We start from the raw sequence: 16,451 nt of genomic DNA, 5'->3' as shown, positions 1-16,451 counted from the left end.
TACATTAGCTACAGGGTTAAGAAACCTGAACGACCACAGTGTAAGGTGTGTCATTAGAAACCTGAACGACCACAGTGTAAGGTGTGTAATTAGAAACCTGAACGACCACAGTGTAAGGTGTGTAATTAGAAACCTGAACAACCACAGTGTAAGGTGTGTAATTAGAAACCTGAACAACCACAGTGTAAGGTGTGTAATTAGAAACCTGAACAACCACAGTGTAAGGTGTGTAATTAGAAACCTGAACGACCACAGTGTAAGGTGTGTAATTAGAAACCTGAACAACCACAGTGTAAGGTGTGTAATTAGAAACCTGAACAACCACAGTGTAAGGTGTGTAATTAGAAACCTGAACGACCACAGTGTAAGGTGTGTAATTAGAAACCTGAACGACCACAGTGTAAGGTGTGTAATTAGAAACCTGAACGACCACAGTGTAAGGTGTGTCATTAGAAACCTGAACGACCACAGTGTAAGGTGTGTAATTAGAAACCTGAACGACCATAGTGTAAGGTGTGTCATTAGAAACCTGAACGACCACAGTGTAAGGTGTGTAATTAGAAACCTGAACAACCAATCCAACTCCCACCCCCCCCCCCCTCTCCGTCTTTTCCCTCCCCCTCCCTCTCCTTCCTTCAATCTTCTCCCTCCCCCTCTCCCTCCTCCCTCCCCCTCCCCCTCCCATCTTCTCCCTCCCCCTCCCTCTCCCATCTTCTCCCTCCTCACCCATCTTCTCCCGCTCCCATCTTCTCCCTCCCCCTCCCTCCCCCATCTTCTCCCTCTCCCTCCTCTCCCATCTTCTCCCTCCCTCCCCCATCTTCTCCCTCCCCCTCCCATCTTCTCCCTCCCCCTCCCTCCCCCATCTTCTCCCTCCCCCATCTTCTCCCTCCCTCCCCCATCTTCTCCCTCCCCCTCCCCTCCTTCCCCATCTTCTCCCTCTCCCATCTTCTCCCTCTCCCTCCTCTCCCATCTTCTCCCTCCCTCCCCCATCTTCTCCCTCCCCCTCCCATCTTCTCCCTCCCCCTCCCTCCCCCATCTTCTCCCTCCCTCCCCCATCTTCTCCCTCCCCCTCCCCCTCCTTCCCCCATCTTCTCCCTCTCCCATCTTCTCCCTCCCTCCCACATCTTCTCCCTCCCCCTCCCATCTTCTCCCTCCCCCTCCCACTCCCATTTTCTCCCTCCCCCTCCCCCTCCCATCTTCTCCCTCCCCCTCCCCCTCCCCCTCCCATCTTCTCCCTCCCCCTCCCGCTCCCATCTTCTCCCTCCCCCTCCCCCTCCCATCTTCTCCCTCCCCCTCCCGCTCCCATCTTCTCCCTCCATGTGTAACCTGAGCTCTGGGGCCCAGACAGAGGGGAGAGGGGAAATAGAATTTGAATGACTATTAGATAATATTTCTATGGAGGGTGTGGGGGGGGTCCTCTCTCTCTTCACCCCAGCTCAGAGCACACCCGCTGGGCTACAGCCACCACCCGCCGCCCATCATGGCAGACGATCCATCAGAGGGAGGAGGTTAACTAAACACACTCACTAACAGCTGCGTGTGTGTGAGTGTGTGCTTGTGCCTGTGTGGTGCAGGCTTACCTTCTTCTCTATAGAAGACAGTAAGTCTTTGAGGATGGCCAGCTTAGTAACCAGATTCTCCAACTCCTGATCTCCACCCTGATTCACTGACTACGGAGGAAAACAGACAGTTACGACACACAGACGTTACAACAGACAGTTACGACACACAGACGTTACAACAGACAGTTACGACACACAGACGGTTATGACAGACAATTAAGACAGACAGGCAGTTCCGACAGACAGACACAACAGACAGATAGTTACAACAGACAGACACAGACACACACACACACACACACACTAGATGCTATGTAGACATGAGCCCATTGTGTGAGGAAAGTTTGAGGGGAAAGGAGGTCTGGCCCTTTAAGACCGTGTGTGTGTGTGTGTGTGTGTGTGTGTGTGTGTGTGTGTGTGTGTGCGTGCGTGTGCGTGTGTGTGTGCATGTGTGTGTGCGATTACAGCGTGACTCTCTCAAGCACAGCTGTCTCTAGGAACTCTAGTTGTTTCTCTCTGGGGGAACAAATATCTCTTTCCTCATGACCCCCAGTGTACTCAGGAGCATTGTGTGTGTGTGTGTGGTCAGGAAGAAACCAAGGTGTGGCATGTCTAAGCTTCCTGTGCTTTCCAGAGTCATACATTTTACCCCAACACACACACACAAACCCATGAAAAAAAACAAGATAGAAAATGTAGAGTACCTGCTGTATCATCTTGGACACTATGAAGGCACTCTGTTGGTCAAACACCTTGGACAGGATCTCCAGCCCAGACAGAACCTTATCCACTTCCCTACACACACACACACACACACACACACACACACACACACACACACACACACACACACACACACAACACACACACACACACACACACACACACACACACACACACACACACACACACACACACACACACACACACACACACACACACACACACACACACACACACACAGGTTTTTGAGTGTGTGTGCATGCGTGCATGTGTCACCAAGAGAAGTTGAGAGTTGTGTGTGTTTGTGTCTCACCCGTTGAGGCGTTTGCAGGAGGACACCAGTGTCTTGTTGAGGTGGGGCAGAGAGCTGGCTCCCTGTTTGACAGCCTGCAGGTCCAGAGCGTAGCTTCCCTTCAGATACTCATGGGAAATGGTGCTCAGGCCGTTAGCAGCAGGGGCGCTAAAGTAGGACGGAACAACATCCAATCCGTGTCAATAGAACAGACACGGGTCTTACATCCTCTGGACTTGCCACAGAGACCATGGGGTGCAGAGGGGGACTGGCCCTTGTTGTGAGTATAGAACACTGAAGAAGACCTGACAACATCAACTTTCCAATGTCCCAGACTTCCTCAGGATCAGACTGCTGCTGACTCACTGTCTAAACAAGACAACCCCCCCCCATCTGATCTCAGGAGGGCAAGAGAGGAGGGAAAAGGATGAGAAGAGAGGGGGAGGGATCTTCAAGGATTGGTCGAAGATAGGCCCTGTTCAGATTCACTGAATCTCTACAAGCAGGATCAGTTGATCTAATTTAACAGGTAGATCCACCCTTTACTAGGCCCAGGAGTTTTTACTAGGTCACGCAAAATTGTGTTTGTGTGTATGCACGTGTGGTTGTGTGTGTGTGTGTGTATGTGTGTATGTGTGTATGTGTGTATGTGGGTGTGTGTATGTGTGTGTGTGTGTATGTGCGTGCGTGTGTATATGTGTGTGTGTATGTGTGTGTATGTGCGTGTGTATGTGCGTGTATCTGTGTGTGTATGTGCGTGTGTATGTGCGTGTGTATGTGTGTGTGTGTGTATGTGTGTGCTGTACCTGTCGGTGGGTGTCTCTGGGGAGGAGCCTGTAGGTGGTGTGGAGGCGGAACGAGGAGGAAGTGGTGGCTTCTCATCTTCCCCATCTGACCAATTAGAGAGACAGAAAGACAAATAAAGAGAGAGATGGAGCGAGAAAGACAGAGACAGACAGACAGACGGAGAGAGATGAAGAGAGAGTGTACCTGAGTAGTCCCTGTCCTCTGGGATGCTCTCCTCTCTGTCTACAGGGTACAGTAGAGTGCTGACCAGTCCCTGGCTGGGCTGGAGGTACAACAGGACCAGCTCTGGGAGGCTCTTAAACCGCTTAGGCTGCACCCCCTGAGAAGTCTGGGAGAGGGGAGAGGAATGAGAGAGAGAGTGGGTACTTCAAAGATATACACTCTTGCAGAGACAGAGCACACTCTGCACAGCACGTTCAGAATAAAGCTGGGTGGGTAGGTAGGTAGGTAAGTAGGTAGGTAGGTAGGTAGGTAGGTAAGTAGGTAGGTAGGTAGGTAAGTAGGTAGGTAGGTAGGTAGGTAGGTAGGTAGGTAGGTAGGTAGGTAGGTAGGTAGGTAGGTAGGTAGGTAGGTAGGTAGTAGATTCAAATCAAATTTTATTGGTCACACACATGGTTAGCAGATGTTATTGCGAGTGTAGCGAAATGCTTGTGCTTCCAGTTCCGACAGTTCAGCAATGCATAACAAGTCATATCTAACAATTACACAACAAATACCTAATACACACATCTAAGTGAAATGAATGGAATAAGAATATATGAATATAAATATAAGCAATGTCAGAGCGGCATAGGCAATAGATCGTATAGAATACAGTATATACATATGAGATGAGTAATATAAGATATGTTAACATTACTAAAGTGGCATTATTAAAGTGACTAGTGTTCCCTTTATTAAAGTGGCCAATGATTTCAAGTCTGTATGTAGGCAGCAGCCTCTCTGTGCTAGTGATGGCTGTTTAGCAGTCTGATAGCCTTGAGATAGGAGCTGTTTTTCAGTTTCTTGGTCCCAGCTTTGATGCATCTGTACTGACCTCGCCTGCTGGATGGTAGCGGGGTAAACAGGCAGTGGCTTGGGTGGTTGTTGTCCTTGATTTTCTTTTTGACCTTCCTGTGACATCGGGTGCTGTAGGCGTCCTGGAAGGCAGGTAGTTTGCCCTCTGTGATACGTTGTGCAGACCTCACTACCCTCTGGAGAGCCCTGCGGTTGTGGGCGGTGCAGTTGCCGTACCAGGAGGTGATACAGCCCGACAGCATGCTCTCAATTGTGCATTTGTAAAGTTTGTGAGGGTTTTAGGTGACAATACACAATTCTTCAGCCTCCTGAGGTTGAAGAGGCACTGCTGCGCCTTCTTCACCACACTGTCTGTGTGGGTGGACTATTTCAGTTTGTCAGTGATATGTACGCTGAGGAACTTGAAACTTTCCAGCTTCTCCACTGCAGTCCCGTCAATGTGGATAGGGGGGTGCTCCCTCTGCTGTGTCCTGGAGTCCACGATCATCTCCTTTGTTTTGTTGACATTGAGTGAGGTTATTTTCCTGACACCACTGTTGAGGATCAGTGAAGTGGAGATGTTGTTTCCTACCTTCACTACCTGGGGTCGGCACATCAGGAAGTCCAGGACCCAGTTGCACAGGGTGGGGTTGAGATCCAGGACCCTGAGCTGTAGTCAATGAACATCATTCTTACATAGGTATTCCTCTTGTCAAGATGGGACAGGGCAGTGTACAGTGTGATGGTGATTGCATTGTCTGTGGACTTATTGGGGCAGTAAGCAGATTGAAGTGGGTCTAGGGTGACAGGTAAGGTGGAGGTTATATTATCCTTGACTAGGCACTCAAGCACTTCAATACGACAGAAGTGAGTGCTACAGGGCAATAGTCATTTAGTTCAGTTACCTTTGCATTCTTGGGTACAGGAACAATGGTGGCCATCTTGAAGCATGTGGGGACAGCAGACTGGGATAGGGATTGATTGAAAATGTCCGTAAACACACCAGCCAGCTGGTCTGCGCATGCTCTGAGGATGCGGCTAGGGATGCCGTCTGGGCCTGCTGCCTTGCGGGGGTTAACACGTTTAAATATCTTACTCACATCGGCCATGGAGAAGGAGAAGCCACAGTCCTTGGTAGCAGGCCGCGTCGTTGACACTACTATCCTCAAAGCGGGCAAAGAAGGTGTTAAGTTTGTCTGGAAGCAAGATGTCGGTGTACGCGACAGGGCTGGTTTTCCTTTTGTATTCCTTGATTGTCTGTAGACCCTGTCACATACAGTTGAAGTCAGAAGTTTACATACACCTTAGCCAAATACATTTAAACTCAGTTTTTCACAATTCCTGACATTTAATCCAAGGAAAAAATCCTGTCTTAGGTCAGTTAGGATCACCACTTTATTTTAAGAATGTGAAATGTCAGAATAATGGTAGAGATAATTATTTATTTCAGCTTTAATTTGTTTCATCACATTCCCAGTGGGTCAGAAGTTTACATATACTCAATTAGTATTTGGTAGCATTGCCTTTAAATTGTTAAACTTCGGTCAAACATTTTGGGTAGCCTTCCACAAGCTTCCCACAATAAGTTGGGTGAATTTTGGCCCATTCCTCCTGACAGAGCTGGTGTAACTGAGTCAGGTTTGTAGGCCTCCTTGCTCGCACACGCTTTTTCAGTTCTGCCCACAACTTTTCTATAGGATTGAGGTCAGGGCTTTGTGATGGCCACTCCAATACCTTGACTTTGTTGTCCTTAAGCCATTTTGCCACAACTTTGGAAGTATGCTTGGGGTCATTGTCCATTTGAAAGACCCATTAATTTCCTGACTGATGTCTTGAGATGTTGCTTCAATATATCCACATAATTTTCCTGCCTCATGATGCCATCTATTTTGTGAAGTGCACCAGTCCCTCCTGCAACAAAGCACCCCACAACATGATGCTGCCACCCCCGTGCTTCACGGTTGGGATGGTGTTCTTCGGCTTGCAAGACTTCCCCTTTTTCCTCCAAACATTATGATGGTCATTATGGCCAAACAGTTCTATTTTTGTTTCATCAGACCAGAGGACATTTCTCCAAAAAGTATGATCTTTGTCCCCATGTGCAGTTGCAAACCGTAGTCTGGCTTTTTTATGGCGGTTTTGGAGCAGTGGCTTCTTCCTTGCTGAGGGGCCTTTCAGGTTATGTCAATATAGGACTCATTTTGCTGTGGATATAGATACTTTTGTACTTGTTTCCTCCAGCATCTTCACAAGGTCCTTTGCTGTTGTTCTGGGATTGATTTGCACTTTTCGCACCAAAGTACGTTCATCTCTTGCTCCCAAGGATGAACCAGACTTGTGGAGGTCTACAATTGTTTTTCTGAGGTCTTGGCTGATGTATTTAGATTTTCCCATGATGTCAAGCAAAGAAGCACTGAGTTTGAAGGTAGGCCTTGAAATTCATCCACAGGTACACCTCCAATCGACTCAAATGATGTCAATTAGCCTATCAGAAGCTTCTAAAGCCAGGACAACATTTTCTGGAATTGTCCAAGCTGTTTAAAGGCACAGTCAACTTAGTGAATGTAAACTCCTGTCCACTGAAATTGCGATACAGTGAATTATAAGTGAAATAATCTGTCTGTAAACAATTGTTGGAAAAATTACTTGTGTTTTGCACAAAGTAGATGTCCTAACCGACTTGCCAAAACTATAGTTTGTTAATTAACAAGAAATTTGTGGAGTGGTTGAAAAACTAGTTTTAATGACTCCAAGTGTATGTAAACTTCCGACTTCAGCTGTAAATAGTATATAAGTTAAATCAAATCAAATATTTAGATTTGATTTATTTCACCTTTATTTAACCAGGTAGGCAAGTTGTGTCACGCCTTGGTCATAGTATTTTGTGTTTTCGTTATATATTTGGTCAGGCCAGGGTGTGACATGGGTTTATGTGTTGTGTTTCGTATTGGGGTTTTATAGGATTTGGGATTGCTATGATTAGGGGTGTGTCTAGTGTAGGCTTGGCTGCCTGAGGCGGTTCTCAATCAGAGTCAGGTGATTCTTGTTGTCTCTGATGGGGAACCGTATTTAGGTAGCCTGAGTTTCGCTTTGTATTTGGTGGGTGATTGTTCCTGTCTCTGTGTAGTGTTCACCAGATAGGCTGTAATTAGGTTTCACGTTCCGTTTGTTGTTTTTGTATTTATTATAAGTTATTTCATGTATCGTCACTTTTTTCATTAAAGACATGAGTAACCACCACGCTGCATTTCGGTCCGACTCTCTTTCGACAAACGAAGAACGCCGTTACAAGTTGAGAACAAGTTCTCATTTACAATTGCAACCTGGCCAAGATAAAGCAAAGCAGTTCGACACATACAGTAGATAGGTAGGTAGTATATAGATAGGTAGGTAGTATATTTATAGGTATGTAGTATATTGATAGGTAGGTAGTATATTTATTGGTAGGTAGTATATTTATAGGTAGGTAGTATATTTATTGGTAGGTAGTATATTTATAGGTAGGTAGTATATAGATAGGTAGGTAGTATATAGATAGGTAGTTAGTATATAGATAGGTAGGTAGTATATAGATAGGTAGGTAGTATATAGATAGGTAGGTAGTATATAGATAGGTAGGTAGTATAGTGATAGGTAGGTAGTATATAGGTCAGAGCTCAGAGAGTCTGAGAGTAGATACAATCACTTTCTGTTCATTGATATTTGTGGGTGGAGTTTTTTTAAAATGTTATTTTATTTAACTCTTATTTTATCAGGTAAGTCGACTGAGAACACATGCTCATGTACAGCAACAACCTGGGGAATAGTTACAGGGGAGAGGGGGGGGGGGGGGTGAATGAGCCAATTGTAAACTGGGGATTATTAGGTGACCGTGATGGTTTGAGGGCCAGATTGGGAATTTAGCCAGGACACAGTGGTTAACCCCCCTACTCTAAAGACAGCACCTACACAGGGCAATGTCCACAATCACTGCCCTGGGGCATTGGGGGGGGGTAGACCAGAGGAAAGGGTTCCTACTACTAACCCTCCAACAACGCTTCCAGCAGCATCTGGTCTCCCGTCCAGAGACTGACCAGGACCAACCCTGCTTAGCTTCAGAGGAAAGCCAGCAGTGGGATGCAGGGTGGTATGATGCTGGCTCATATGCTGCTGGCTCATATGCTGCTGGCTCATATGCTGCTGGCTCATATGCTGCTGGCTCATATGCTGCTGGCTCATATGCTGCTGGCTCATATGCTGATGGCTCATATGCTGCTGGCTCATATGCTGATGGCTCATATGCTGATGGCTCATATGCTGCTGGCTCATATGCAGATGGCTCATATGCTGATGGCTCATATGCTGATGGCTCATATGCTGATGGCTTACAGTGGCGTAAGGGAAGCTTTAATAGCAAAAGGCCCTCAGCTGTGAACGGGTGGGGAACCTGGCAGCCACATTCACTCCGTTTGAGTGACGTTTCATTTCACTGAAGCACTGGGTAAATCAAATTATTTGTGAAAGCTATCAGTGTGGATTCCAGGCATGGGACCAGCAGAGGAGGGGTACTGGAAGGGGGATTAGTGGGGTGTACTTAGGGTTAGGTATTACAGTATTTGAGTGAGTATGTATGTTGCAAGGGGAGGGGATTGGTGACTCCCCCAGCTGCTGGACACAGAGCACAAAGAGACCGCTGTGTGTGTGTGTGTGTGTGTGTGTGTGTGTGTGTGTGTGTGTGTGTGTGTGTGTGTGTGTGTGTGTGTGTGTGTGTGTGTGTGTGTGTGTGTGTGTGTGCGTGTGTGCACAGAGCCAACACAAGCACCAGAGCCTGCCAGTTACTACTGATCCAGACACACATACACGTACCATACACACATATACAGTGCCTGCCGTCCACAGATATAGATGTACATACTAACAGCTACATCCATAGTGCTAGGTATGCATAGAAAAACACCCACTGTTCTGTGCATGTATGTATGGAGGGCGGTGTATAGTGGTACCTGGACTGCCAAGAATCCCTCTTCATCTGGTAGGACCCTATAGGTGTGGACATGCTTCTGGAAACTAGAGAGAGAAGAGAGGGAGGGAGAGGGAAGTATAGAGTGAGGGGGGAGTTAGGAGTTAGAGGCAAGGGGAGAGAAGGGGAGAGAAGAGAGGGAGGGAGAGGGAAGTATAGAGTGAGGGGGGAGTTAGGAGTTAGAGGCGAGGGGAGAGAAGGGGAGAGAAGAGAGGGAGGGAGAGAGAGAGGGAGGGAGAGGGAAGTATAGAGTGAGGAGGGAGTTAGAAGTTAGAGGCAAGGGGAGAGAAGGGGAGAGAAGAGAGGGAGGGAGAGGGGGAGGGAGAGGGAAGTATAGAGTGAGGGGGGAGTTAGGAGTTAGAGGCAAGGGGAGAGAAGGGGAGAGAAGAGAGGGAGGGAGAGAGGGAGGGAGAGGGAGAGAGAAGTATAGAGTGAGGGGGGAGTTAGGAGTTAGAGGCAAGGGGAGAGAAGGGGAGAGAGGGAGGGAGAGGGAGACGGAAGTATAGAGTGAGGGGGGAGTTAGAAGTTAGAGGCAAGGGGAGAGAAGGGGAGAGAAGAGAGGGGGAGGGAGAGGGGGGAGTGAGAGGGGGGAGGGAGAGGGAAGTATAGAGTGAGGGGGGAGTTAGGAGTTAGAGGCAAGGGGAGAGATGGGGAGAGAAGGAGGGAGGACGGAGGGGGGAGAAAATGGCATTAGTACTTTCATGGATACCACAGGAATTACATATTCCCTGCAAAGTGTGTGTGTGTGTCGGGAGATTTGGAGGGAGTTTCAACCTGTTGCTGTCTTTCAAACACAGTGAACATGGCATTAGCGCTGCTAGAACTCACACTCACCTCTCTCTCACCACTAAACACAACGGTAAGGAAAGGTAGAAAACCCTCTCTCTCACCACTAAACACAACGGTAAGGAAAGGTAGAAAACCCTCTCTCTCACCGCTAAACACAACGGAAAGGAAAGGTAGAAAACCCTCTCTCTCACCGCTAAACACAACGGTAAGGAAAGGTAGAAAACCCTCTCTCTCACCGCTAAACACAACGGAAAGGAAAGGTAGAAAACCCTCTCTCTCACCGCTAAACACAACGGCAAGGAAAGGTAGAAAACACCCTATCTCGCCGCTAAACACAACGGAAAGGAAAGGTAGAAAACCCTCTCTCTCACCGCTAAACACAACGGTAAGGAAAGGTAGAAAACCCTCTCTCTCACCGCTAAACACAACGGTAAGGAAAGGTAGAATAGAAAACCCTCTCTCTCACCACTAAATACAACGGTAAGGAAAGGTAGAAAACCCTCTCTCTCACCGCTAAACACAAAGGTAAGGAAAGGTAGAAAACCCTCTCTCTCACCACTAAACACAACGGTAAGGAAAGGTAGAAAACCCTCTCTCTCACCACTAAACACAACGGTAAGGAAAGGTAGAAAACCCTCTCTCTCACCACTAAACACAACGGCAAGGAAAGGTAGAAAACCCTCTCTCTCACCACTAAACACAACGGTAAGGAAAGGTAGAAAACCCTCTCTCTCACCACTAAACACAACGGCAAGGAAAGGTAGAAAACCCTCTCTCTCACCACTAAACACAACGGTAAGGAAAGGTAGAAAACCCTCTCTCTCACCGCTAAACACAACGGAAAGGAAAGGTAGAAACCCTCTCTCTCACCGCTAAACACAACGGCAAGGAAAGGTAGAAAACCCTCTCTCTCACCGCTAAACACAACGGAAAGGAAAGGTAGAAAACCCTCTCTCTCACCGCTAAACACAACGGAAAGGAAAGGTAGAAAACCCTCTCTCTCACCACTAAACACAACGGTAAGGAAAGGTAGAAAACATACCGTTGAAGTTGGAAGTTTACAAACACTTAGGTTGGAGTCATTAAACCTCGTTACAAACACTTAGGTTGGAGTCATTAAAACTAGTTTACAAACACTTAGGTTGGAGTCATTAAAACTAGTTTACAAACACTTAGGTTGGAGTCATTAAAACTAGTTTACATACACTGAGGTTGGAGTCATTAAAACTAGTTTACAAACACTTAGGTTGGAGTCATTAAAACTAGTTTACAAACACTTAGGTTGGAGTCATTATAACTAGTTTACAAACACTTAGGTTGGAGTCATTAAACCTCATTTACAAACACTTAGGTTGGAGTCATTAAAACTAGTTTACAAACACTTAGGTTGGAGTCATTAAACCTTGTTTACAAACACTTAGGTTGGAGTCATTAAAACTAGTTTACAAACACTTAGGTTGGAGTCATTAAACCTCGTTTTTCAACCACTCCACAAATTAGTTTTGGCAAGTCGGTTAGGATATCTACTTTGTGCATGACACAAGTCATTTTTCTAACAATTGTTTACAGAAGGATTATTTCACTTATAATTCACTGTGTCACAATTCCAGTGGGTCAAAGTTTACATAGACTAAGTGCCTTTAAACACCTTGGAAAATACCAGAAATGATGGCATGGCTTAGAAGCTTCTGATAAGCTAATTGACATAATTTGAGTCAATTGGAGGTGTACCTGTTGATGTATTTCAAGGCCTACCTTCAAACTCAGTGCCTCTTTCCTTGACATCATGGGAAAGTCAAAAGAAACCAGCCAAGACCTCAGAAGAAAAATCCTGAAGGTACCACGTTCATCTGTACAAACAATACTACGCAAGTATAAACACCATGGGACCACGCAGCCGTCATACCGCTCAGGAAGGAGACATATTCTGTCTCCTAGAGATGAGCGTACTTTGGTGCGAAAAGTAAAAATCAATCCCAGAACAACAGCAAAGGATCTTGTCAAGATGCTGGAGGAAACAGGTACAAAAGTATCTATATCCACAGTAAAACGAGTCCTATGTTGACATAACCTGAAAGGCCGCTCAGCAAGGAAGAAGATACTGCTCCAAAACCGCCATACAAAAGCCAGACTACGGTTTGCAACTGCACATGGGGACAAAGATCGTACTTTTTGGAGAAATGTCCTTTGGTCTGATGAAAACAAAAATAGAACTGTGTGGCCATAATGACCATCGTTATGTTTGGAGGAAAAAGGGGGAGGCTTGCAAGCCGAAGCCGTGGCAGCATCGGTCTTCCAAATGGACAATGACCCCAAGCATACTTCCACAGTTGTGGCAAAATGGCTTTAAGTACAACAAAGTCAAGGTACTGGAGTGGCCATCACAAAGCCCTGACCTCAATCCCATAGAAGATTTGTGGGAAGAACTGAAAAAGCGTGTGCGAGCAAGGAGGCCCACAAACCTGACTCAGTTACACCAGCTCTGTCAGGAGGAATGGGCCAAAATTCACCCAACTTATTGTGGGAAGCTTGTGGAAGGCTACCCGAAACCTTTGACCTAAGTTAAACAATTTAAAGGCAATGCTACCAAATACTAATTGAGTGTATGTAAACTTCTGACCCACTGGGAATGTGATGAAAGAAATAAAAACTGAAATAAATAATTTTCTCTACTATTATTCTGACATTTCACATTCTTAAAATAAAGTGGTGATCCTAACTGACCTAAGACAGGGAGTTTTTACTATTAAATGTCAGGAATTGTGAAAAACTGAGTTTAAATGTATTTGGCTAAGGTGTATGTAAACTTCCAACTTCTCTCTGTGCTGCAGTGCTGTCTATGCAAAACAGCCGAGTTTGCCACACCTTTTGCATACAGTGTGTGTGTGCTGTGTCCCATCCCGTCTCCTGACACACACAGTTTCATGCTGAGATCTGGGCCAGGGGTCTCTCTCTCTCTTTCTTTGTACACAACAGGTGTAGACTTAACAGTGAAATGCTTACTTACGGGACCTTTCCAACAATGCAGAGAGAAAAAATAGAGAAATAATAAAAACATAACAACACAAGGAATAAATACAATAACTTGGCTTTATTCACAGGGTACCAATGCTGAGACGATGTGCAGGGGAACCAGGTAATTGAGGTAGATATGTAGATGAAGGTAGGGGTAAAGTGACTAGGCAACAGGATTGATAATAAACAGTAGCAGCAGAGTATTTGATGAGTCAAAAGAGGGCCAATGCAGATAAGTTAAATAGCTAACCGGACTAACTATTTAGTTCTCTTAAGGCTTGGGGATAAAAGCTGTTCAGAGTCCTGTTGGTTCCAGACTTGGTGCATCGGTACCACTTGCCGTGTGGTAGCAGAGCAAATCAAGATCACTTTCTGAGTCAAAATGCAAGATGAGATCTACCACTCAGATTTTTAAAAACATGACTTAAAAAAAACTAAGCCTTTCCAACATGAACCAATTAAAAACCGTTATGTAGCAATGAGATTTGTGCAGTAGGCTACAGGCCCAATACTGTCGTTCTGCCCCTGAGCAAGGCAGTTAACCCACTGTTCCCCTGAGCAAGGCAGTTAACCCACTGTTCCCCGGGTTCAGAAGACGTGGATGTCTATTAAGGCAGCCCTCCTCACCTCTCTGATTCAGAGGGGTTGGGTTAAATGCGGAAGACACTTTTCAGTTGAATGCATTCAGTTGTACAACTGACTAGGTATCCCCCTTTCTGTTAAACAACTGACTAGGTATCCCCCTTTCTGTTAAACAACTGACTAGGTATCCCCCTTTCTGTTGAACAACTGACTAGGTATCCCCCTTTCTGTTAAACAACTGACTAGGTATCCCCCTTTCTGTTAAACAACTGACTAGGTATCCCCCTTTCTGTTAAACAACTGACTAGGTATCCCCCTTTCTGTTAAACAACTGACTAGGTATCCCCCTTTCTGTTAAACAACTGACTAGGTATCCCCCTTTCTGTTAAACAACTGACTAGGTATCCCCCTTTCTGTTAAACAACTGACTAGGTATCCCCCTTTCTGTTAAACAACTGACTAGGTATCCCCCTTTCTGTTAAACAACTGACTAGGTATCCCCCTTTCTGTTGTACAACTGACTAGGTATCCCCCTTTCTGTTAAACAACTGACTAGGTATCCCCCTTTCTGTTAAACAACTGACTAGGTATCCCCCTTTCTGTTGAACAACTGACTAGGTATCCCCCTTTCTGTTAAACAACTGACTAGGTATCCCCCTTTCTGTTAAACAACTGACTAGGTATCCCCCTTTCTGTTAAACAACTGACTAGGTATCCCCCTTTCTGTTAAACAACTGACTAGGTATCCCCCTTTCTGTTAAACAACTGACTAGGTATCCCCCTTTCTGTTGTACAACTGACTAGGTATCCCCCTTTCTGTTAAACAACTGACTAGGTATCCCCCTTTCTGTTAAACAACTGACTAGGTATCCCCCTTTCTGTTGAACAACTGACTAGGTATCCCCCTTTCTGTTAAACAACTGACTAGGTATCCCCCTTTCTGTTAAACAACTGACTAGGTATCCCCCTTTCTGTTAAACAACTGACTAGGTATCCCCCTTTCTGTTAAACAACTGACTAGGTATCCCCCTTTCTGTTAAACAACTGACTAGGTATCCCCCTTTCTGTTAAACAACTGACTAGGTATCCCCCTTTCCATCATCACTGCATATTGTCGGTGCTTGAATTGCTCTGCCAACGTTATTCTTCTCAGACCATTTTGAAATTCTAATTTAAAAATGTAGGTATATGAACACACAGGTAATATATAATTTGTTGTATTACTTGTGAGGCACAGCTAAGTGGGCATTACATCATTTTTCTTTATTTAAATGACTGGACTAATGGCCTGCATCTGATGGTCAGTCTGAGAGAATGGAGGGAGCAGCAGTGAGGCTGCCACTAGGGCTGACCCCAATTAGTCCACTGGACTGTTTGGTCATTGGTTAGGTTGTTGGTTGACTGAGATTGTGTTAGTAGAGTAGTAACAAATATATACAGTACCAGTCAAAAGTTTGGACACACCTACTCATTCAAGGGTTTTTCTTTATTTTTACTATTTTTGACATTGTAGAATAATAGTGAAGACATCAAAACTATGAAATAACACATATGGAATCATGTAGTAACCAAACAAGTATTAAACAAATCAAAATATGGAGCCCAGGTCATCTGATTTCCACCGGTCTAATGTCCATTACTGATGTTTCTTGACCCAAGCAAGTCTCTTCTTATTATTGATGTCCTTTAGTCGTGGTCTTTGCAGCAATTTGACCATGAAGGCCTGATTCACACAGTCTCCTCTGAACAGTTGATGTTGAGATGTGTCTGTTACTTGAACTCTATGAAGCATTTATTTGGGCTGCAATCTGAGGCTGGTAACTCTAATGAACTTATCCTCTGCAGCAGAGGGAACTCTGGGTATTCCTTTCCTGTGGCGGTCCTCATGAGAGACAGTTAACTCTAATGAACGTATCCTCTGCAGCAGAGGGAACTCTGGGTATTCCTTTCCTGTGGTGGTCCTCATGAGAGACAGTTTCATCATAGCACTTTTTGCGACTGCACTTGAAGAAACTTTCAAAATTCTTGACATTTTCCAGATTGACTGACCTTCATGTATTAAAGTAATGATGGACTGTCATTTCTCTTTGCTTATTTGAGCTGTTCTTACCATAATATGGACTTGGTCTTTTACCAGATAGGGCTATCTTCTGTATAACACCCCTACTTTGTCACAACACAACTGATTGGCTCAAACGTATTAAGGAGGAAAGAAATTTCACAAATTAACTTTTGACAAGGCACACCTGTTAATTGAAATGCATTCCACGTGACTACCTCATGAAGAATCTCAAAAATAAAGTATATTTTGATTTGTTTAAACCTTTTTTGGTTACTACATGATGCCATATGTGTTATTTCATAGTTGTGATGTCTTCACTAATATTCTACAATGTAGAAAATAGTCCAAATAAAGAAAAACCCTTGAATGAGTAGGTGTGTCCAAACTGTTGACTGGTACTGTATATATTGATTTTCATTAGTATTATATCTACTATTCTTACTATAGTATCTGTTTTATGTGTATCATATCACTTCGCTTGGGCAACATTGACCTTGTCCATCATTCCAGTAAAGCATATTGAAGAGAGAACCTTTCTGCAAAAAGATTTAGATTAAATGGGTTTTTTTCACAAGGACCTATGCAGGATACTTCCATCTACAACATAACCTTCACTTTCAATCA

General features: G+C 45.0%; 1 protein-coding gene across 1 annotated transcript in view; it reads right to left on the bottom strand.

Annotated features, from left to right (window-relative positions):
- LOC109879391 (phosphatidylinositol 3,4,5-trisphosphate 5-phosphatase 2A-like) overlaps positions 1-16,451 on the bottom strand; it is an 89,038-nt gene that overhangs the window by 43,395 nt on the left and 29,192 nt on the right. The window contains 6 exon segments of the mRNA XM_031791168.1: positions 1,581-1,670; positions 2,267-2,357; positions 2,599-2,745; positions 3,384-3,468; positions 3,568-3,712; positions 9,363-9,426. Of these exon segments, the coding sequence (XP_031647028.1) occupies positions 1,581-1,670; positions 2,267-2,357; positions 2,599-2,745; positions 3,384-3,468; positions 3,568-3,712; positions 9,363-9,426 (622 nt within the window).

The sequence above is a fragment of the Oncorhynchus kisutch genome, linkage group LG15, assembly GCF_002021735.2.
Source record: "Oncorhynchus kisutch isolate 150728-3 linkage group LG15, Okis_V2, whole genome shotgun sequence".
Lineage (NCBI taxonomy): Eukaryota > Metazoa > Chordata > Actinopteri > Salmoniformes > Salmonidae > Oncorhynchus > Oncorhynchus kisutch.
The sequence above is the reverse complement of the archived record's forward strand: the minus strand, read 5'-3'. Positions and strand labels throughout refer to the sequence as shown.